Source organism: Natrix helvetica (genome assembly GCF_964273705.1).
Source record: "Natrix helvetica genome assembly, chromosome: 2".
Lineage (NCBI taxonomy): Eukaryota > Metazoa > Chordata > Lepidosauria > Squamata > Natricidae > Natrix > Natrix helvetica.
The window spans coordinates 187,097,811-187,122,866 of NC_138552.1; the positions used below are offsets into that span (position 1 = coordinate 187,097,811).

Consider the following 25,056-nt stretch of genomic DNA (forward strand, 5'->3'; position numbering starts at 1 on the left):
GATAAAGATCATGGGCATACTTCTAAATGCAAGCTGTAACTGATTACCTAGTTCAGTCAATTATGTATAAATGTTAGATACAATAATTGGTGATAAAACTCAAACTGCCATAGACATAACTGTATTTTCCTCCATCCTAGAAATTTGACAAAACTTTTTGAATACGCAAGCAAGATAATTCAGCATATTTGGATTAAATGCCTATCTCTTGATGATTTCCGCAACCAGGCGATGACTTGAATTGGTGAAGCAGCTGTCAGAGTTCCAAGTAATAGATCATTTCAAGCAAAACTCCAAGGCAGGTGGATTCCTCAAAGAATAGCTTTATTGGATATCAAATTGATACATGTCTGGTGAAAACCGACTCTGAAGGACCCCTTGGTTTTCACCTAATTAAAAGTAAAAGTTTTTTTCCTTCAATCCCAAACAATCAGTCACGTGGCCCAATCACAGCAGTGTGTTAGACCTATAGACCTATAGACCGCTGGTCTGGTGACATCACTACTTCCCCTTCCACCCAGGTGTGAGAACATCCTTGGTTCCCAGGCGAAGAAATTTTATTTTGACTACACAACCTCAGCTAATCCCCCCGTTCCCATCCCTTGCTCCAGTGTGGCAGCACTGAAGTTCCTAGATGGCTTCAGCCAGGTCAGCTTCAAGGTTGACAGCAGCTTTCCCAATTGGTGCCTGCTAATCCAACAGTATTTGAGTATAGGGTCCCAAATTTCCATATGGCATCTTGCCATATTTATTGACAATTAACAGGAGTTGGAGAGAAGTATATCTAAAGCCAGCAATGGCGCAGGAAGGGTGAACTTTTTGTTGAGATTGAGGACCAAAGAATCAAGCAAAGACTTGAAGATAGACAACAAACTAGCATCATTCTTGTTTCAGCAAAGTTTCAGTCCAGCAAGAAGTCTTTTTATCTTCTTCATATTTATTCACTTCTTTGATTTCTCTCCTTCCTTTCATTCAAGAGCTCTTAGGAGCATACATAACTCTCGTTTCTCCCCTCTTCCCCAAAAGGCTAGGCTGAGCTGAGAATGAACATGATCAAGCCAAAATCCCTAACAAATTACCATGATTAAGGGGGGAGCTGAAACTAGTTCTCCCTATTCCTAATTAGCAATAGCACTTAGACTTATATACCGCTTTACAGTGCTGTACAGCCCTCTCTAAGCGGTTTACAGAGTCAGCATATTTTCCCCAACAATCTGGATAGAAGGCTGAGTCAACCTTGAGCCTGGTGGGATTTGAAGTGCTAAATAACAGTCAGCCAGCAGTCAGCAGAAGTAGCCTGCAGTACCCCACTCTAACCACTGCGCCACTGAGGCTCTAATTCAACACTTTAACCCAGTGCTTCCCAAATCTGGGTTAAAATGGGGTAAAGCTGGTTTTTCTGTAGATAATGATACCCCAACCCATTGCCCAATCACAACAGGGAAACTAAAAGTGAAAGGGCTATGCCTATAATGGGTAAAAAGGACTTGGTAAAATGGTTTTGAGTAATGAAGGAACTACAAAGTCTTGCATAGGCTTTGAAGCCAGGTGCCACCAAAACTGATAGAAAACCATGAACACCGTTGCAGAATTAACAGCCACAGTTATTGCAATGGTGGGCTTCCAGTAATTGGGCTAAGTCTGCATTTCCAGACTAGGACTGAAAAGTCACCTCCATATCCACACATGAACTCCATAACAGTGTAACATACATATATACAACTGGGGCAATCGCTTCCCATGAATTGGCTGCAAAAAGTTGAAGGTTGCTAGTTCTAAGCTAGGGTCTTCCTGATCAGGGGAAGGTGGTCCTTCTTCCCTTTGGTGTTAGTGCTTTATGTTTCCCTAAGATGACCACAAGCACTGAGCAATTAGGTTAGTGACTGACATATAATCAGCTGGATGACGTTCCTCCAGATTTGACATCACACCCAAGATCCTAGTCGGCCGGACTAGTGGATCAAAAGAGAAATGTTCCTTTCCTACTTACAGCTTTGCTTTACACCCAGGTATTGCCAGGGTTTCAAGGCACTCCTTAACCAGCTGAGTTGCCTCCTTGGCAGTACCCTGGTGTATTGAAAAACCACCTCCCCCATGGCCATAATTGTGAACCACCAGCAACTTCTCATGCTTGTGAGTCAGCACTTCCTTGTGTACTCTCACAGCTGACCGAGATGGCCTCAGGCCCACCCTCACTTTTATATTCTCAGCTGTCCGAAGTGAAGGCTCAAGTGTGGAGCATCTGTCAAATATATTTTTGCTGCTAATGGGATCCGGGGACAAATTCCAGTTGTCTTTTTCTTTTATGCCACCTAATGTTACATTATGTATCCCTGGATAGATGTAGCTCAAATCATCACCATCACGAATGAAGTGCTTGATCCAAGGAGCATGAACCTTGAGAACTTGCCCTCTGGTGGGGTATAGCTCTAGATCTCCTGCAAGTTTTCGGGAACCAATGCCTGAGCAGTTTACTATGATGTCAAAATCATGGTGTAGCTCCCAAAGATCTTCTATTCTCCTTGCATGCACCTGGCCTCTATTTTCTTTCAGCCTATAAAGAATATATCAAAGGTTAAAATACGGCACTTTGGAATCCTCTACGGCTAATGTTTTTACTTAGATCAGATAGTTCAAAGCATGAGATCACAAATTTGAAATGCAACACTGAAGTGGGTAAAGGGAAGCCCAAATCACATGTGTGTGTCCGTGGGTCATCACATGTCACAACATCATGACACAAACACATTTTGAACTGTGCCTCATTTGCACCATATTATATCACAGGATGCAAACAATGCAATTCAGATCATTTGCATTATGATGTCATTGCGGTTTCTACCAGATGGCACAAATCCCATCAAAATGACAACAGAAAGGAGGCATGCATGTACAAAAACAGTGTGGGATGTACTGTATCTTATTGCCTTTTGCTATCGGCTTTGAGCTACAAGTTCAACTAATAAGGAAAGGCACTCATCAAAATGATGTGATACCTTATTCCTGAAAAATTGGTGTTCAATTTGCAGATGACACTAAACTGGCAGGAATAACCAACAACCCTGAAGACAAGCTCCAAAAAGATCTTGACAAACAATCCAACAAAATGAATGTTAACGTGGAGAAAAGCAAAGTTTTACATTTAGGCAGGAAAAACCAAAGGTATAAGTACAGATTAAGCGAGACCTGGCTCAAAAACAGTAATTGTGAGGGGGACCCTAGTGGACAATCACTTAAATATGAGCCAGCAGTGAGCAGCAGCCGCCAAAAATGCTAATACAATCCTGAGTTGTATAAACAGAGGCATAGAATCAAGATTACATGAAGTATTAGCACTGCTTTATAAAACCCTAGTAAGGCCACACCTGGAATACTGCAACCAATTTTGGTCACCATAATACAAAAAAAAACGTTGAGACTTTAGAAAAAGTTCAGAGAAGAGCAACTAAGATGATCAAAGGCCTGGAGACTAAAACATGTGAAGAATGGCTGCAGGATTTGGGTTTGGCTAGTCTAAAGAAAAGAAGAATAAGGGGTGACATGATAGCAGTATTCCAATATTTGAGGGGCTGCCACAAAGAAGAGGGGACCAAATTATTATCCAAAGCACCAGAGGGAAGGGCAAGAAACAACGGTTGGAAACTAATCAAAGAGAGAAGTAATCTGGAATTAAGGATAAATTTCCTAACAGTGAGTACAATTAACCAGTGGAACAGTTTGCCTTGAGAAATCATGGGCACTCCATCACTGGAGGTTTTTAAGAAGAAACTAGATAGTCACTTATCTGAAATGGTACAGGTTCTCCTGCTTGAGCAGGAGGCTGGACTAGAAGACCTCCAAGGTCCCTTTCAGTTCTGTTCTGTTGTATTCTATTGTATTCTACTCTATTCTACTCTACAATTAAAATTATGATTGGTGGCATTTTTTTTTTCAAGAAAAGAAGAGTTTGTGTTTTTGGAGTGAAAAAAAGTTTTTGAATAGTGTACGGGAACTTTCTAGCTAATTATAGGTTCCCCTTGCCCATAGAACTGGTTCCCTTCTTTAATGTGGATTCACAAAAACATGCAGTCAGGATCCAAAGAATCACACCGAGTTTTCTGTTTCCACAAAAATGCTAGAGTTTTGTCAATTGGGGCTTAATACCACATGACAATTGAGAAACTAAGTTTCCAGACACTGTGTAAGATAGAAGTGTCATCAAACTGATGCATCCAGCCTCAAACTGCAAAAAAATCTGTTTCAAACGGAGTCTGAATTTTATGAAAATCATAAGGAAATCCCTGGTGAATAAAAGTTTCCCTGTGTCACTTTGTCTTTGCAGTATGTCAGACAGCACAGGACTGATATTCTGGTTAGATCTGAGTTTGCGTGTGTTTGTTCAGTTTGTTTCTTGGCAAATGTTAGTTTCGTTCTCAAGCCAAAATGTCCCAAATTTTCATTTCTGCAGAAAAAATTCACAGAAATTTCTATTCTTCTTTATGATATGGATTGGGATCTTAACAGGTAAAAGTGTTGTCGGGTTTCTGCTCAAAAGCACAATCCCCACATTCTGAGAAGTCTGATTTGGGAAATCTTCTCAGTTAATAAAAAGCAACAATTACAACTTAATATGGATGAAAGAACCCCTGCTACCCAGAACCAAAGTCCTGGACTGCTTAATGAAGCATGTGAATCTTTGTTGGACATTACACAATATCGTCACAGAGCATATTTCTTAAAGTTCAATCTTAGTTTTCCATTTCCCAGTTTGTGCCAACATACAATTGTTTTAAGATTTGAACTTGGCAGAACTTTTTATAACTGAATATACTTGCAAGCAACGTCACCTTCGGAGCAGGGGCTGCCCTTCCAATGAAAATTCTTATTAGCCACTTTGGTGGTTCATGCATTCCAGCCAAATGGTTTATGACTGATTCCCTTGGGGTGTCTTTTGATAAAGTACCAGAAATATTGGTTGGGACACTGAAATGATGTTTAATAAACTGCACATTTGTCAGCAGAAATTGTAATCATGTTTTTCAGCTCACTGGACCTCTGCCATCGTTCAAGGAAGCTGATCAGCCCTCCCTGCAATGGATTTGTGTCAGGGCATTGCACTGAGGAAGGGAAACTCCTGTGGGAAATCACAAAAGAGTAAAACAGAAATGAGAGGCAACCAAAGTCTCTGCCCATAAGCCCACCTGACAAATATTAAATGGATCCTGCAGCTTCACGGAGCCTCAGTACTATGTTCAGTGTTGTTTAAAAAATGAAACATGACAGGGCCTGTGTGTCCCAAGAGACAGCAGGTAGGATTGGGAGAAGAAGAAAAAGCACTCACGGATAATTAATGTAAAACAAGAAGCCCAGGGCTGAATACGGTGTACAAAACAGCAATGCAACCCAATGACCAGCTAATTGTTGGTAATATTTGACTTGTACTCTCCGTCACCTCACTCTCGAATGCAAAACTGTAAAAACGACCACATATTTAAAAGGCATCTCTGGCCTGTAACATAAAAGCTGTCTTCCTGAGGAAAGTGCCTCTAGATATGTTGGGCCACCCCTCCTGTCCTCTCCAGTCAGCATTATCACCAAGCAGCATCAGGCTGGGAAAAATCACAAAGAACATCAGCCTGCCCAGCATGTTGGAGGCTGATAAATTCATGACTAAAAACCAGATGATGCATATATTATTTTAGGCATAAAAATTCTCCTTGATGTAAGATGAAATGATGGTCACTTGCTTAGGTCCAGGTACAGGTGCAGATGTAAATGCTACACTATGCCTGGGGAAAAAGAAGAGCATCATTTCTGAGCACACATTAATATCCAGCTAGAATCCAACATCACCAAATAAAATTGAATGATTGGTAATCCCGGGTAGATTTCAAGGTAGCATTTTGTTCCTATATCACTCTTAATCCATGCAACACAGTGGTGCAATTCAGCCGGTTCTATCCAGTTCGGGCAAACCGGTAGCGGTGGTGGCGGAAGGCTCCCACCCACCCACCCAGACGTCATCACGTCCCGTTTTTGACACCCTGCACATGCGTCAAAATGCAGAGGCTATAGATTTGTGAACCGGTAGCAAAGGTAAGTTGATTTCACCCCTGATGCAGCTCCCTTCTACAGGTTGTGGTTACAGCCACCAATTTACATAAAAGAATAAGGCTACTAATGTTGTTGAAAGGATTATACTTTAAATCTAGACACTGACATATTAGCCAGTTCATGGAAGCCAACAGTGATAGAGAGCAATTATCTTCACATCCTGCCCGATGGCATCTCGTGAGTTTGGCTTCACCATTGCCAGAGCAAAGAGACTGGTCTGCTCCAACAGGCGTGATCTTCAGTTTCTACAATCTGTTAAAAGAAGCTGCCAGGATAAATGAATCTGGGGTTGTCTCTGGACAAAGCTTTCATCATATAATTGCCATCCACATTCTTACATTTTTACAAGTGTCTCCAAATTACGAAGTCCTTCCTTTGCGATCTTCCCATATGTTGTTCTGTTTTTAAGAAGAGCTTCAGGGTCTTTGGCTGAATTCCAGTGTGTACATCATTGAAATTTTCACCATGGATGTCTTAATTCATATAGAGCTGAATTCATATTCAGAGTTAAATCGGAAGGTATAATCAAAATAAATTATAACCCAGGATTATAAACTGCCTCTATAGGGTTGCACTAATAGAGGGTGTCAAATAATAGGCTCAATGCAATCAAATGCCTCAAGCTGGAGATCTGGTTAATGCAAAGTTCCAAGATAAAGTACTTCGCTGTAGTGATTTAGAACATAATTAAATTAATTTAGCCACATTAAGATCCCCAATAAATGATCTTTTACTTGACCTTGTTGAACAGTCCACTTTGCTTATTTGACAAAAGGACAGATGCCAAAATGTTACATCTTTGGAATCTGAAGCTTTCTCCTGAATGCTGAATGCTTGGTGGTGTAACAAATATTTTTGTCTAACTTTGCCATATCTTATATTCTAATTCCTCTTTGTTGGATCTTATGTACAAAGAGAAACACACACATAAGAAATATGTCAGTGCAGAGTGGCAAAATTACTGATTCCTGCTTTTAAAGTCATAGGTCTGACAGAGAGGAATTTTACTCTTGGTGGGACATCTTTCTAAATTACCTCCCTACAGTAACCCATTAATAGTAACCTGTAGGTTTTTAAGAAGAAAAATCCCCACTTATCCCTGAATCTCCATGTAAAAGTTAATCTGTAACTACTATATTCTAAAGAGGTGTGCTCAAAAAGGAAGCCTTAACTGGCAAGAGATTATATTTTATTTGCTTGCTGGGATTTAGATCACCACGATAGACAGACCTAAAAACTGGGCCTTATCCTGTTCGATCATTATATGAGTTTGACAGGAAAGGACCAAGGAATTGGGAAAACGAAGGATTAAGTGTAAAATGCGCCACAAGTTTTAGATCATATTTTTTTACTGTATTGCTGATTTCAATTTTTAAAAAAGTGAATAAAAACCCATACCTTTTCTCCAGCCAAATTAAATACGATGGGCAGTCACATTTCAGCGTGGTAAAAGCTTGACCATATTTGTGCTGTGGAAATCTCTTCAGCTCCTTTTTAGTCATTGAGCGAAAGGCCAGAACCACATCCGACCAGAATGGTGTCTTCTCCTCAGGAATGTCCTTAAATATTTGCCAGCTTGTTCATATTCAAGAAAATAAGGGTGTAAAACACAGACATTCTTGGTCTTAATGGTCTCTCCCCACCCTGAAATATTTTTTCAAAACCAAGCTTTTAAAAATTCACCAAATAAAACAAGCAAAGTTGAGTTCCTCATCCACATGTTAATATGATGTTTAGGCACCACCCGTCAAAGTGTGTGTTTTAATTATCTTTAAATAAATAGAAGCTGCCACAGCTTCTACATATTCCATAATTAAACATATATTTCTGCACATTTGAATACATAGTTACTATTCACTGTTCACAAATTCAAAATAAGAAAACAGTGAACATGTAGATATAGAAGTTTGGATACCATACTAGTTGATTCAGTGCTACTTTGTTGTTTTTGTTACTGTTGTTGTCACTATAAAATTGTTAATCAGACTTGAAGAAGTGAATGATTCAGTAGGCTATAGTTAGCCATTCTAATCTTTTTAACCTCTCAGGTTGCAATTGCCTATTTTCAATCAACACGAGCTCCTCTAAGCATCTATCTAAGCCTTAGGAAATAAAGACAACCCATGCTTATAGAAGAGGAGAAGGGTATTTCTAAATGATTCCAAGCAGCAAGTTCAACCAGGAAAAATATTAAACTTAACTGCCAAAGCCAAGGAAAAAACCAAGCATGGGGAGACCAAGAAAAACCTCTGCTAGAACTATATGGAGTCTTACAGGACTTCCCATGTGTGGGATAACATCTGTTATTTCTCTGCTTGGAGAGCTTAAGGCAAAGTGGACTGTATATACATTGTTCTTATGGAACTTCTAGCTATCCTTTCCTACAACTGTTGAGCCTTAGGACTTGGGTAGCTGTTAAAGCCAACGCACCATGTGCAATCATATTATTATTATTATTATTATTATTATTATTATTATTATTATTATTATTATTATTATTATTATTTATTTGACTTATCAGTCGCCCCCTCTCCGCAAAGGGACTCGGGGCGATGTACAATCAAAACAAATATACAGATGTGGCATGGAGGAGGTGACATCAATGCTTAACAAATAAGATTCCAATAAAAAGCCACTAGGTTAAAATAAATAACAATAATTAAAACAGTTTAAATAATTTAAAACCCCAAAATTTACATATTACCGTAATTAAAATTGCCAGGGAGGTTAGAAAGTTCTAGTTTAAGCCAGGCCGGCTAGTTGGAACAGGTGGGTCTTGAGTTTCGTGCGGAAGGAGCGGAGATCGGTCGTTATCCTGATGTCTGAGGGGAGGTCATTCCAGAAGGCTGGGCCCATCACAGAGAAGGCCCTACTCCTGGGCGCCGCCCTCTGACACTGTCTGGTGGACGGCACCCGGAGGAGTCCCTCTCTGAGAGCGAATTGGTCGCAGGGATGTATGGGGCAGAATGCGATCCCGCAAATAGCTAGGTCCTGTGCCATGGAGCGCTTTAAAGATGGTAACTAACACCTTGAAGCGCACTGGTAGACCACAGGGAGCCAGTGCAGCTCGCGCAGGAGAGGTGTTATATGGGAGAACCTCGTTCTCCCCATAATTGCCCACGCGGCTGCATTCTGGACCAGTTGCAGTCTCCGGGTGCATCTCAAGGGGAGCCCCATGTAGAGAGCATTACAGTATTCCAGGCGGGACGTCACCAGCGCGTGAGTGACTGTGCAGAGGGCATCCAGGTCCAATAGGGGGCGCAATTGGCGCACCAGGCAAACCTGGTGGAACGCCCCCCTTGCCACGGCTGCCACATGGTCTTCCATAGACAGCCGGGCGTCTAGGAGGACGCCCAAATTGCGCGCCCGCTCCACGGGGGCCAGTTGCTCGCCCCCGATGGCCAGCAATGGAATACACTGGTTGAACCGGGGGGCCGGTAGCCACAGCCACTCCGTCTTGGAGGGGTTGAGTCTGAGTCTGTTGTCTCCCATCCAGACCCGTACGGCTTCCAAACACCGGGACATCACTTCGACGGCCTCGTTGGTCTAAAAGCGTGATGGTCTATGACAGTGATGGCGAACCTTTTTTGGCTCGCGTGCCACAAGTGGGGGGAGCGCAGGGGGGTCGAGTGCGGGCGTGCCGCACCCATAATGGAACGTGCGACCTCCCCAGTGCGCATGCGCGCAAAACATGCGACAACCCCCATTTTTACATTTTGACTTCCGGGTTGCTCGGAGGGTCGTTTTAAGCGCTCCAAAGGCATCAGGGAAGCCTCGGACAGTCCCTGAAGCCTTCGGAGCGCTTAAAACCACCCTCCGAGCAAACCGGAAGTGACTTCCGGGTTGCTCGGAGGGTCGTTTTAAGCGCTCCGAAGGCATCAGGGAAGCCCCGGACGGTCCCTGAAGCCTTCGGAATGCTTAAAACGACCCTCCGAGCAACCCGGAAGCCACTTCCGGGTTGCTCGGAGGGTGGTTTTAAGCATTCCGAAGGCTTCAGGGACGGTCTCTGAAGCCTCCGGGGGGGCGGGGGAGGCTCTTTTCGCCCTCCCCAGGCTCCTAATAAAGCCTCTGGAGCCTGGGGAAGGCGAAAAATAGCTTTTAAAAAGGTGAACTCAGCTGGCCAGCGCGCGCATGCGTGCTGGCCAGCTGACAGGGCAGCTCCTCGCGTGCTCTGACAAATGGCTCCGCGTGCCACTTGTGGCACACGTGCCATAGGTTCGCCATCACGGGTCTATGAGTTTAATTCCTGGTGAAGGGTTTAAATCCCACAGAATTAATCCGGTTACTTAAATCTGAGGAATCCAAATAAGGATGACCCTGGTCATGTGCTGCCTCTTGGTGATGAGTGAGACTGGAGTTAAGTCTCCCCTGGCAACCTTTGTTGTGGCTCACCAGCAGCCTGCAGAGCTGGCAGCAGATTTGGACAGTAAGGGGGTTGGGGAGGAACATGGGCCAGTCCTGGAGTCTGGGAAAGCCTCTGATGAGGGCTCTGTGTCAGAAGCAGAGAGGGGCCAGAGCCGTATGCCAGTTATCAGCTGCCTTCAGAGTCAGACATCAGTGAAGCAGACAAACAGCTGGTGCCTGTTCCCAGTGTGCGCGTACGAAGGGAACAGCTAAGAACAGGGGTCGACTTGCGAGTAAGGTCACAGGTGGACGATGAATGGCCCCTCCCAGAGGAAATAAAAGGGGAGCGAAAGGGGAGTGGAGTTTGCAGGAGATAATTAGTTCGTTTAATTGCTTTGTGACTCTCCAAGACTCCTTGTCAAGTTTTGCAGATATCGGCCTGGCAGCTCTCCAAGCCAGATCTGTGACTGTAAATCCTCCCTTGAAAGACTTTGCTGGATGTGAATCAGCAGAATTCACAGCAAATTAATAAAAGGGTTTTTTGTTGGAACAAGGAGTGTGCTTCATGCTCTCGGGAAACCTAGGTCAGAACAACCTTGCCATCTTACAGCTATAGAAGAAGGATAGCAGATGTGAACCAAGGACTGCTCTAGGGAGCAGGGAAGTCACTGGACAGCACACAAGGTGCTCAGAAAAACAGTGCCTCAAAAGTATTGACTGCAAGGGCGTCCAAACGTCTGCAATCGCACAATTGCTTCACAGTGCTTTAAAGCCCTCTAAAAAGTGGTTTACAGAGTCAGCATCAGAGGTGGTATTCAGCAGGTTCAGTTCTGGAGAACCTGGAAATTATGAGTAGTTCAGAGAACCAATAAATGCCACCTCTGACTGGCCCCACCCCCATCTATTCCTCCCAAGTCCCAGCTGATCGGGAGGGAATGGGGATTTTGCAATATCCTTCCCCTTGGAGTGGGGGAGGGAATGGAGATTTTACAGTATTCTTCCCCTGCCACGCCCACCAAGCCACACCCATAGAACCAGTAGTAAAAAAAAATTGAATCCCACCACTGGTTAGTATGTTCCCCCAATAATCTGGGTCCTCATTTTACCGACCTCGGAAGGATGGAAGGCTGAGTCAACCTTGAGCCTGGCGAGATTCGATCTGCCAAACTGCTGGCAGCCGGTGATCAGCAGAAGTAGCTTGCAGTACTGCACTCTAACCACTGTGCCACTGTTCATTATAGGGTCATTCAGATTTTTCCCCCTCCCTCTGCTCAGCCCATCCCAAAGTTCCCAATTCCATCACAACTTTCTGTGTGAACAAAGAGAAGTCCAACTAAATGTAGCCAAGATCAATCTAGTACCGCATCCTATTTCTCACAGTCACCAAACTGTTGGAAGCCCAAGGGCAGGACTTGAGAGCAATTCTATCTTCTGATGTTACTTGCTGCCTTTGAATGTAAAGTACTGTGAAAAGTCAATGAATCTCTGATATATATCAACAGCAGATTATAAAAATCATAGGCCTAAGCTAAGCTTTTGAAAACTGAAACTTGCTTTTTTTTAAAAAAAGGGAAAAACAAGGGCTACTGCAACATATTAATGTTTTCCTAGATAAATTCTGAATCCAGTTTAAGGATTACGAGATATAAATCTAAAAGAAATGTTTGTGTTCTGTTTTTCTTCTGCAGAAGTCAAGAAGTTCTCTCCTGGTCCCCGCCACCCCCCACAGTATTATATGCCTCCCAAATTTGTCCTAATAAAGAGGCTTGCTCAGCACAACGCTGAAAGAAATCACAAAAGCATTAATGAACTCAATATTCACCCAGACACCAAGTGAATCCCAGCTTCTGAGGCCTCTGAGGAATTACAGATGGATAACAGATGGTCAAAAGTCTCCCTAAACCACTGCTTCTGCTGATCAACAGGTGTGCCTGTAGAGAAGAAAGAAAACACATTTCAAATGAAGGGAAAGCATTTTAAGAAAATCCAGAAAAAGCAGACATAAAACAGGCTGCACTGAAATTTATGTATTGGATACAAACTGCTAAGAGAAGGTTTTGAGAATCAAGCGGATTCCACACAGAAGGCAAGGGACGAAGATGGGGTCTGTGAAACATCTCAGCCCCAAAATCTCCATACTATTCATGCTGTTTTGGGAGGTCATCCAGACCTCCAGGACACATTTTCCCAAACGACAAGGAGTTGTAGAGGAGAAGGAAGAGGAATCACCATGGTCTTGTCCCACTCCTCTCCTCCAGCAAGAGCAGAACTCTTCCTTATGATCCATTTCTCCACATTTCGCTAAACATGTGGAATAAAGTGATATGTGATGATAGTTTGGTTTGCATAGAGTGATTGGGCCACTACTCGGAACCATGACATAGAGTAGTGTTGGTGAACCTTTTCGGCACCCGGAAGAGCAACTTCCGAGTGCACGCATGCACACCAGAGAACTGCTCTTTCTCTTTTCGGTGCTCCCGCATGCGCAAAGACCAGCTGGCTGGCGTCCATGCAGTGCTGGAAATTGGAAGCTCAGCTTCCCGGGGCGCGCATGTATGCCAGGGAGCTGCTCTTCTGGTTTCCAGCACTCCCGCGTGCAACAGGCGACAGCTGGCATGCCCAGAGAAATGGCTGTGCATGCCACTTCTGGCACACGTCCCATAGGTTCGCCATCATGGACATAGAGGCTAATTACACAAAATAATGGTGGATTCTTCCTGTGAGTACTAACTACAAATGCAGCTGAAAACAGGAGCCATCAGCTCCCAAGATAGACAGCTAGTACATATGTTTAGATGCAGATGAAGTTACAGAATTTATAGAACATAGAATCGTATGCCTGGAAGGGACCTGGGAGGTCTTCTAGTCCAACCCCTGCTCAAGTCAGGAGCCTTATATGATCCCAAATGCTGTCCAGTTTATTTTTGAAAACCTCCCATGATGGAGCATCCACAACTTCGGGAGGCAAGTTAGTCCATTGATCAATTGTTCTCACTGCCAGAAAATTTCCCCTTACTTTTAGATTGGCTCTCTCTTTAACAAGCTTCCACCCATTACTTCTTGTCCTACCTCTGGACAAGAGTTCAGAATAAAGAAGAGGCTGTTGCATAGTCATTGAGGCACAATGGCAGGCACAGTGAGCAACCTTTGAGGCAACCTTGGCCTGGTGATTGTAGAGGGAATGTAAGCCATCCCATTTGTAATTTCTAAACAACGAAAGTGTAAATCCTTTAAGTGTGTTACATTTTTCTCAAAAAATGAGGGCAACCGTAAAGAGTATCCTAAGTAAAAAAAATGGCTCCAAGAAAACTTCTCCCACTCCTGGTTATTCTGTTATTGATACCATTCAGAATCTGACTAAATTAATTACTTATTAAGAGATCAAGTGCAACAAGCCAGCATCACATTTTGACCTAATTTGAGACTCCCTCTTTGTAGAGTCTAATCCAAGAAATGAGGAGCTTAAATCAAAATCATGTGAACATTTATAGATGAAATAGGAAAGTCCCATATAGGACAATTGTAGAATATATGCGTGTGTGGAAGCAAGGGACGTGGTGGCTCAGTGGCTAAGACGCCGAGCTTGTCAATCAGAAAGGTCAGCCGTTTGAATCCCTAGTGCCACGTAACGGAGTAAGCTCCTGTTACTTGTCCTAGCTTCTGCCAACCTAGCAGTTCGAAAGCATGTAAAAATGCAAGTAGGAAAATAGGAACCACCTTTGGTGGGAAGGTAACAGCGTTCCGTGCGCCCTCAGCGTTTAGTCATGCCGGCCACATGACCACGGATATGTCTTCAGACAGCCTGGCTCTTTGGCTTTGAAGCAGAGATGAGCACCGCCCCCGAGAGTCGGGAACAACTAGCACATATGTGTGAGGAGAACCTATACCATGTGTTGGGAACTATTGTCAAACACAATTTGTATCATCACTGTCATCATTATCATCACCATCAATCACAATTGTGTCATGGAATATAACATATGTACAACTAGAATGGTATGTGTAAAATGGCAGGAAACTATTATTCCCTAGATTCAAGGTAAGATAGACCATAACACTGTCCGGAAAAAGTAATAGCTTGTACCATCATAGAGCATGGAGTTATTCTGGAAATTTTAGAAAGGCACCTAGTCTTAAAGATAAGCAGATATTGTTTCTTTCTGAATAAATTACAACAGCTCCAGCTGTCTTACTTAAAATGTACCAGTTAAGAGGCTGGAAAAAAATGTCTCTTAAAACCGCAGCTGTACTTCCTAGAAAATTGATTTTGGGCTACAAAGTAAAAATTGGGGGGGAAAAGTAGACCTAATATAAATACTTGGGCACCTTCAGATTTTGCTTTCCGAAATGTAAATGTTGCTTGCCTGGATAAAGATGTGGGATGAGCATCCCTGCAGCAACATCGCTGGTTGTGTTAGGAGAAAATCTATCAGCCATGACAGACACAGTGCAGTTTGTAATGGAGTCTGAAATGTACACAGCGGTGGATAAACCGATCAGACCAGCCCCAACGACGACAATCTTTGCCTTGGCCATGTTCTGCTAAGAGAAAGAGGAAGAAGGGGTATGAGTTTGAAGAACAGGCGTCTGCATGGTTGGTTGCCAAGAAATCTACTCAACATAGCCTTGAAGTCACTAGGAGTTGAGTGGAGGCTAAAAAATACTGTTGCTAAAAAGATTACTTACACCATGTAACTTTTCTAGAAGACATATTTAATTCTCCAAAGAAAAACAGAAAGGTATGTAGGAGCTCTTAAGCCACAGACTGTCCTGATGGGATGAAGAGAATGTGACCATTCATAAGCTTGACTGAATGATACTATTTGGAGAAAATTACATTGGCAACTGGCAACTGGCAACCAGTTGCATTATGATCTGCCACAAGGTAATTTTTCTTTTGGTTTCACCATCATCATCATCAACCTCATTATCACTTTAGCCATTGTCTATCCACTGTAGGATGAAGGCCATTTCTGCATGTTTCCAATTGATACAGTTCTAAGTTTCTTTTGCCAATTGAGCCCGCAATACTTGCTGATGTCGTTGATCCATCTTGTTTTAGATCTCTTTCATGGACGCTTTTTATCAAATGGGATCTGTTCTATGACCGCCTTGGTCCACCTGCCATCAGTTCTTCTTCCTATGTGACCCATTCATTTCCATTTCAATTATTTTACTCTCTTGATGATATCCTATACTTTCATTTGTTCACTAAGCCATGTGCACATCTTTCTATCTTGTCTTCTGATGCCAGGCATGTATCTTTCCATGGCTCTTTGCATCACTCTTAGCTTTCATGTCAATTGTGAGGTTAGTTCCCATGTTTCAATACAATACAATACAATACAATACAATACAATACAATACAATAGTAGAGTTGGAAGGGACCTTGGAGGTCTTCTAGTCCAACCCCCTGCCTAGGCAGGAAACCCTATACCGTTTCAGACAAATAGCTATCCAACATCTTCTTAAAGACTTCCAGTGTTGGGGCATTCACAACTTCTGGAGGCAATCTGTTCCACTGATTAATTGTTCTCACTGTCAGGAAATTTCTCCTCAGTTCTAAGTTGCTTCTCTCCTTGATTAGTTTCCACCCATTGCTTCTTGTTCTACCCTCAGGTGCTTTGGAGAATAGTTTGACTCCCTCTTCTTTGTGGCAACCTCTGAGATATTGGAATAATGCTATCATGTCTCCCCTAGTCCTTCTTTCTCTTAAGCTAAACATACCCAGTTCCTGCAACCGTTCTTCATATGTTTTAGTCTCCAGTCCCCTAATCATCTTTGTTGCTCTTCTCTGCACTCTTTCTAGAGTCTCCACATCTTTTTTACATCGTGGCGACCAGAACTGAATGCAGTATTCCAAGTGTGGCCTTACCAAGGCATTATAAAGTGGTATTAACACTTCACGTGATCTTGATTCTATCCCTCTGTTGATGCAGCCTAGAACTGTGTTGGCTTTTTTGGCAGCTGCTGCACACTGCTGGCTCATATTTAAATGGTTGTCCACTAGGACTCCAAGATCCCTTTCACAGTTACTACTACTGAGTAAGGTATCACCTATACTGTACCTGTGCATTCCGTTTTTGTTGCCTAAATGTAGAACCTTACTCTTTTCACCATTGAATTTCATTTTATTAGATAGTGCCCAATGTTCAAGTTTGTCAAGATCCTTCTGTATCTTAAGCCTATCTTCTGGAGTGTTGGCTATTCCTGCCAGCTTGGTATCATCTGCAAATTTGATGAGTTCCCCATTTATTCCCTCATCCAAATCATTGATGAAGATGTTGAAGAGTACTGGGCCTAAAACAGAGCCTTGGGGTACTCCACTACATACTTCCCTCCATGTAGATGCAGTTCCATTGAGAACTACACGTTGAGTGCGGTTGGTCAGCCAGTTACCAATCCATCTGGTGGTGATGCTGTCTAACCCACATTCTTCTACTTTATCTAGTAGTAGGTTATGGTCTACCTTATCAAAAGCCTTACTGAAGTCCAAGTAAATTATATCAACGGCATTCCTCTGGTCCACTAATTTTGTCACATTATCAAAGAATGCAATAAGATTAGTCTGGCATGATCTGTTTTTGACAAATCCATGTTGGCTTTTGGCTATTACTTTGTTTGCTTCTAGGTGTTCGCAAATTCGTTGCTTGATTATTTTTTCCAGAATCTTTCCTGGTATTGAGGTTAGGCTGATAGGTCTGTAGTTTCCTGGATCTAATTTTTTCCCTTTTTTGAAGATGGGAACCACATCAGCTCTTTTCCAGTCCTCTGGTAGTTCCCCGGTGTTCCAGGATCTCTGAAAGATATAATTCAGTGGTTCTGAGATCTCGTCTGCTAGTTCCTTCAGAACTCTGGGGTGTAATCCATCCGGTCCTGGTGATTTGAACTCGTCTAGGGTAGACAGGTGCTCACTTACCATTTTCTTCCCTATTTCAATTTGTGTTCCTAATTTTGTGGTGCTGCTTTTGATAGGTTGGACTGTTTTATCCCTTTGTGTAAAGACAGATGCAAAACATGAGTTAAATAGTTCTGCTTTCTCCCTGTTGCTTGTCACCTTCTTGCCACTTTCTCCTAGCAATGGACCAATTGTTTCCTTAACTTTTTTCTTGTTTTTAACATGTTGGAAGAAGCTTTTTTTGTTAATTTTTACTTTTGTGGCAAGCCTTTCTTCATTGTGAGCCTTAGCTTTCCTCACTTCATCTTTACAGGCTCGGGCTATTTGCTGATATTCTGCCTTAGTTATGTCCCCCTCCTTCCACTTTTTATACTTACTTTTTTTGTCTTTCAGTTTGTCAGATAGTTGTTTATGCAGCCATGCTGGTTTCTTTTGGGAGCTGTTGTTTTTCTTCTTCATTGGTATTGTGTTAGACTGGGCTTTTCTAATCTCATTTTTCAAAATTTCCCAAGCTTCTTGAGTTGTTTTCCCCTCGAGGATTCTCATCCATGGAATTTTTCCCAAGCTCTCTCTAAGTTTATTGAAATTAGCTTTCTTAAAGTCCAAGACTCTAGTTTGACTTTGTTCTACTACTTGTGTTTGGATAATGTTGAATTCCAATATTGCATGGTCACTTGCCCCCAGGGTTCCTATGGCTTCAACACCTTCTATCATTTCCTCTCTGTTAGTGAGAATTAAGTCCAGTATGGCTGATCCCCTTGTTTCCTTCTCTACTTTTTGGAAAACAAAGTTGTCTGCTAGGTTTGTTAGGAACCTGTTGGATCTTCCACTTGGTGCAGAGTTTGTTTCCCAGTTGATGTCAGGGTAGTTAAAATCTCCCATTACTATTGTGGTGTGCTTCCTACATACCTTAGTTAGCTGACTAGCAAAAAGTTCATCTTCTGCCTCTGCTTGGTTGGGTGGCCTGTAGTATAGACCTATGGCAATGTCATTTCCCCCACAACCTTTAATATTGACCCAAATGCATTCAAGATAGTTCTCATTATTGTTGTGCTCTATTTCTGTAGAGACGTAGTTATTTCTTATATATAGTGCAACTCCACCTCCTCTTTTATTTGGTCTATTTCTTTTAAATAATTTAAATCCTTCTAGCTGTATGTTCCATTTGTCAGTTTCATCCCACCAAGTTTCTGTAATGGCAATAATATCATATCTGCCCTCTTTTACTTGAATTTCTAATTCTCCCTGTTTATTCCTCATACTCTGTGCATTGGTATATAGACATTTGAGTCCATTTTGATTGACCTTGTGTTTACTGTCTACATAACCTGTATTATGCCTGACTGCCCCTATTTTCTTGCCACTTGTGTGATTCATGCACATGGTATGACAATCACTATTACATGCTTGGTTTTGCTTGACAGCAGGAGTGATAATCTTACCCACACACACATCTATGTTACATGCATTTATAACCCTATGAATTTTAGTTTGCTGGGGACAGAGATGTTCTGTATCTATTAATTCTCTGTCCCCGCTCTTCAGTTTAAATGTTTATCAAGAAAATCTGTAAATTTAATGCCAAGTAACTCAGTTCCTTTCTTGGATGGGTGCAACCCATCTCTTTTGTACAGTTTTTCATTGGACCAGCTACAGGCTTCATGACTAATAAAACCAAAGCCTTCCCTTTTACACCACTCCTTTAGCCAAACATTAAACTCTGCTACACGCTGGCCCTTCCGTTTTTGTTCCTTATATACAGGTAAAACCTCTGAAAAGATAAGCCTACAACCTATACTATTAAGTTCATACCCCAAGTTCTGGAAATCATTCTGCACAGAAAGTACATCTTTCTGGGATAGATCATTAGTGCCAAGATGTATAATAGCATCAACGTCACAGTCCTTACTTGCATTCTTGACTATCTTAAGAATACGCCTCTTGTCTCTGCTGGCAGTAGCACCTGGCAGACACCTGACCTCTTTTAAAACCTCCGTATCCTCTCCTAAATTAACATCTCTTACGATTGAATCACCAACCAGAAGGTGACTTCTCTTTTTACATACCTTGATCTTCTTCTGCGACTGATGTGTGATACCTGGTTCCCCTTTTCGCCTTTCCGAAGAAAGTTCTTCGTTTTGGACCACGATCCCCTGCTTATTTGAGTCATCATTATCACAACTGCCTTGACCTATCTCTTTAGTGTCCCCATTAAGGTCAGCAAGGGCACTATATCTGTTTTGCTGGGTCACAGCAAAAGCTTTGGGTTTATGGTTCACAGCTCTCAACCTGCCAGATCCCACAGTTGTCCAGACAGCTCTTCTCCTGCAAGATCTTTGTGGTAGAGGGGGCTGATAGTGTGGCTTCACCATAGAGTGGAATGGCTGACGTAGACACCTAGTTTCTGCTTGGAGAGCACAGATTACAGATTCTAGATAGGTAATCTGCCTATGTAGACTCGTAATTTGTTTACAAAGGGGACAGTATCCAAATTTGAAAAGAGTACTGCGAAAGACAGGTGCAAAACAGCTATTACATTGAACTAAGCCAGTCATTTTGAAATAAATAAAATCACAATCTCAAACACACTAATCCAGAATGTATTATTGCTATTTTGGTTTATAGATATATGATTCGCGCGCCTAACGGCGCGCGGGCCCCCACCTCAGTGTCTTTGTCTCTGTGACTCTCCCCCCCTTCTCTCCAGCAGCTCCAATCCTAGCTTCAGGAAGGTTCAAATAATATGGAGTTTAAGGGCCCCCACCTCAGTGTCTTTGTCTTGTGACTCACCCCCTCCTTCTCTCCAGCAGCTCCAATCCTAGCTTCAGGAAGGTTCAAATGATATGGAGTTTAAGGGCCCCCACCTCAGTGTCTTTGTCTCTGTGACTCTCCCCCCCTTCTCTCCAGCAGCTCCAATCCTAGCTTCAGGAAGGTTCAAATAATATGGAGTTTAAGGGCCCCCACCTCAGTGTCTTTGTCTTGTGACTCACCCCCTCCTTCTCTCCAGCAGCTCCAATCCTAGCTTCAGGAAGGTTCAAATGATATGGAGTTTAAGGGCCCCCACCTCAGTGTCTTTGTCTCTGTGACTCTCCCCCCCTTCTCTCCAGCAGCTCCAATCCTAGCTTCAGGAAGGTTCAAAAATGGTTATGGTTTAATATGGTTATGGTTATGGTTTAATATGTTTTATAAATCCAGCTATTGTGATTCGTAAACTATTATTTATTAGTTAACGTGCTCTGCAAATACAACCTATTTTGTCTTATTCAATAAATAGTAGTTTAAGAGCGGGAGTTGGCCTCTTGTAGCTGGCACAATTGTATTTAAATACCAAATCAAAAAGCAAGATAAAACAACTTTTCCTACCTTGCTAACTTGAGCTTTCTTGGCAGTTAGGGGCAGCATTGATACATTCTCTTCCTTAAGCTGAGACAAAGCTGGTCATTATTTGCTTAAAATCAAAGATCAGCACAAAATGCAAAAGATTCAACTCCGGTTCAAAAAAAATCAACGCATAACACGGCACATGGAAAAAAAACTAGCAAGAGGCCTCATGCTGACACTGTGCCCTTGACTAAAAGGATCAACAGAGGTGTTCAGAGACCTAATCTTAAGTCAGGCACGTGTTATTTACTTGGTTGAAACTGCTTCTTCAAGATTTTTGTAAGTAAATAATTGGAGGACTGAGGTGGTTCTTTTTTTTTATTCTTGTGACCTATGATACTCATCACTTTGGGAGAGCTTAACTGATGTATTCATGCAATGTTCCCCGTGCAAGCACGTTAACTAGCTGGAAGTAAATAGAAAAAAAGCAAGGCACATCCAGAATATTATGAGATTTTTCAAAACCAGCAGCTCAGAGGCAGCAGGCCCTTTGCCTTCCCCTTTCTAAAGCATGCTAGACAAAAATCTATTCTCAGTTATTCAACTTGCTTAATTTGAACAGTATTCTTTTGTTGCCAGAATTATCAAAGCAATGAATCAGAAACCTTTGCCAATGTTTTTCGGTTGCACATCCAGACCTGCTTTCAGCCCATCCCTGAATCAAGAATGGCCCACATCTGGATTGTGTCACATTTCAAAGAAGAGCTACCTAGCAGAAGCAAAACTTCCTGGTTTAATTTAATAAGCAACATTAATTCATAGGTGTCAATAGATGGGCATGCCAGATAAGAGATCTGGAGAGGACATCTGTAAGATCTTCTTAAGTGCTGTTGAGGTACAGTGCACTCCTCCAGTTCCTAAGCCAACAGAAAACTCATTAAGTAATTTGTGCTGTCCCAACTGATCTGCCAAAGGAATCTGCAGATTACTTGCAAATTACGATTTTTACTGCAAGACAATTTAAGGGGGGAGAGTGGCAAATTTCACTGGCTTCCTTTCCCCTCTCTCCCAAAACCAGCATCAGGTAGGAAAAATTACCATCAATCCCAGTCCATGGAAGAAGGGGCCACCCTGGTGAATGTAGCTTCACCTATCTTTCTAGTCATCTGTGTGATAGTTAAACCACCCTCTGTTTTCAAAATGTGTTTCTGCTGACAGGGCACGCAGCAATGCATTAAGACAGCTCCCTCCTCTTAACCCTGGACCATTCCCCACCACACCACACAGAAGCTCCAGAAAACTGGTAGCCTGTAATAGATCAATCAGCCTTCCTGTCACTTGAGTTAGAAGGGAATCTGGCAGAGAACACTTGCCACTTTTACTCCAGCTCCAGAATATTCCAGGTTAATAATGCTACAAGATAATGAGTTGCTAGCAAGTGGTTGGACCTGAAATTATCCCAGGTGGGATAGCAAAATAGCACTGAATAAGAAAAATGCCACATCCTTCCTTCCAAAGTCATAAAAAAGGTAATAAATGTGCCAAACCCTTTGCTGGCAAAAACAACAAAACATTTTGAAAGTTTTTGGAGGCAGAACCAGCAGAACCCTCTTAAATCAGCCCACACCCCCTTTCTTTTTCCCCCCTTGGATCCAGTGAAAGACTCTAGAACATTTGTTTAATGATAATTATCTTTGTTTATTGGTGAAATACAACAGATGGGAGTAAAACAATCATGATAGCTCAAGAAAACCTATGAATACAGTTGATGTCTGTATAAACAATCAACATGCCAAAGTTTTAAGGAATGGAAAAGACACTTCCTAGGATTTAGAGATGAAAGTAAATTTATCAGAACATTTTGTTAATGTTGCAGAATTTAACTAGTTTTCCTTAATTAATTTTTTTCCCTTAAAGTAACAAATGAAAAGAGAGAGATTGATTTAATTTTAGCCCTATGTTTAATAACAGGTCCAGTGGTCTATCAGAAGACTGCTACTTTCCAAAGGCATGTCAGGAATGCTTCATCCACTCCTTTTTAGAATGTCAAGACATTCTAGACCAGTTTTTTCTAAATCAGACATTGTAGATCACGGGTGTCAAACTCGCCGTGTCACGTTGCTGTCACGTGATGTTTCACTATGTTTTCCCCTTTGCGGAGCTGGGGTGGGCTGGGCCACCAGTTTCACACCCTTGTTGTAGATCAACATGCTAGGGGAATTCTGGGAGTTGAAGTCCACACTTCTTAAAGTTGTCAAGTTTAAAAAGTACAGTGTCCATTTTTTTCCTGCAGCCTAAACCAGCCTGTAAGAGCACAATAATGAGGAAAAACTAGGTAAATGGGTGGAGAGAAGAGAATACGAGAGAAGTAAAGTTCCTGAGAAACTAAGAGAAAATGGAGGAAAGAAAGAAAAGGATTTACTAGTAGACTAGAATGAAATTTGGTACATACAGCCAAGGGTATATATATTCAATATGATGTGAGGGAAATAGATTAATAGTATTACTTGTGAATAATTAATAAAATGAAATATTTACTATATAAATTAAATTTGAGGATATACGTTATTAAGAGTCAAACAGAATAATAGATGGAAATGATAAGTTACATTTGATTAATTTAGCGAGGCAAATAATGATAGTGTTTATATATTAAGAAGAAATTAAAACTAAGTGGAAGAATATGGAATGAAAATAAGATGACTGAAATGTAAAAAGAAAATATGATGTAAAATGAACTATGCATAATAAAAGAAAATGTAAAGAGGGGGAAAACTGGACAACACTTTTTTAATAAAATAAGTTAAAATATGTAACAAAAAATTAAAAAATCTTTCTTTAACATTATAATGAGGGAGGGAGGGACGGAGAGAGAGGGGGGGGGAAGGAGGGAGAGAGAGAGTGTATGGAAAATAATGTGTCCATATCAGCCTCAACCAGCCAAAGTCAGTTCACGGCTACAGCATTGTGTGTCAGTGTCACATATAACTTGCATGCCATAACATATGACAGAAGACAAAAACATTTGAAATGCAGGGTAAATAATGACTTGATAGCCAGGCAGCTTTCTCTTATAAATGCTCAGTTGTTGTCCCCATTTTACAAATGTCCAATCGCACATATAATAAAAACATGGATATGCTTGCTTCCATATGCTAGCCATTTAAAACAAATATTTCATTTTTTTTTAATGGAGCGAGGAATTACTTTTGTGGTTTCTTTAAATTGTTTTTTTCTTTCGGTGATTTGTATGTGTGTGTGTGTGCGTGCGTGCGTGCGTGCTGTGGATCTATCTGCAGTATTTATCTATATCATGACTCATAGTCGTAGACTCAATTATGGGAATGTTTTGTACTTTTCAATTGGTCAGCTGCAAAGAGAGGTTCATGATGGTCCCATCCTGTCCTCAGTATCCAATGGCTGCAAAAGGAAAGATGATCCCTCCAACAACGTAAACAGTATGGAGGGATTGAGGAGCTGAAATATTGCTGTTTTGAAGTGTAGTAAATGACAACTTGGCAGAGATTTGTGGCACCGGATATCAATTTGACATGTAAGTGGTTAATGTACATATATATTCAGAAACACTATCTTAGAATATACCTTTGCTCCAGACTTAGATTCTACAGTGATTTTATCTTTGATTTATATATAAATAGATGGCAGTTTAGGAAACAAGTTGAGTTTTTTAATGGGCTTGAACGGGATGCCTTTTGCAATCTATTTAAAAATAGCTGAAAAGCTTGAACTTTCTATGCAGCTTTGCCATTTTACTGATCTGTTTTGCTTCAAAACAAGAATATGGACTTCGAACTTGGCAAGAAAAATAACCAGTTGATAATTCCCCAAATATATTTCCTGGAAAGGGTTACCAGTTAAAAGAACAGCTGAAGTATTTGTTCTTTGTCCCTTCTAGGAAAGAATACAGCAGTTTTTTTCAATGTGTGTGGATTCTTGCCATACCCATCCTTTCAAAAATCATACTGCAAGAGGTTGGCAGAACGAAGGACTTTCTAAACTTCTCTGAGGCTCCTCTCAGAGTTTTCTTTGAGTATCTGATATATAGGCTTACAAATTGAAAATGGCTAGCTAAACCCTTCCCTCCAATTAACTTTTGTGTTTTATTTGCAAGCATTCATGCTTTTTTTATTAAGGTGGGATTTTAAAACCACATATATAATATGCTTTGCTTTATTTTATTTCATTAATTAGAAAAAACAAATGCTGTCATGGGAATTCTAGGAATTGAAATCCACACATATGAATGACCTCCGGGTTGGAGAAAACTGCTCTGGAAAACATATGCAGTGGCCTGATTCACAGATCATGTAGAGAGTTGACTTTTATTGCTAAAGAAATTATCTGTTTTAGACAACTTTCCCACCATTCTGTAATCTGCA

The 25,056-nt window shown here is 41.6% G+C and overlaps 1 protein-coding gene across 2 annotated transcripts in view; it reads right to left on the reverse strand.

Moving 5' to 3' along the window:
• Window positions 1-307: 307 nt before the first annotated feature.
• Window positions 308-25,056, reverse strand: part of DDO (D-aspartate oxidase) — a 28,026-nt gene continuing 3,277 nt past the window's right edge. Inside the window, exons 2-5 of one of the 2 annotated variants that reach the window (XM_081941501.1) lie at window positions 14,802-14,979; window positions 12,260-12,368; window positions 7,492-7,668; window positions 308-2,554 (exon numbers count right to left, since the gene is read on the reverse strand). In XM_081941501.1, the coding sequence (XP_081797627.1) occupies window positions 1,987-2,554; window positions 7,492-7,668; window positions 12,260-12,368; window positions 14,802-14,973 (1,026 nt within the window). In that variant the 5' untranslated portion in view covers window positions 14,974-14,979 and the 3' untranslated portion in view covers window positions 308-1,986. The remainder of the gene's footprint in view (window positions 2,555-7,491; window positions 7,669-12,259; window positions 12,369-14,801; window positions 14,980-25,056) is intronic. The other variant, XM_081941502.1, reaches the window with a different exon arrangement.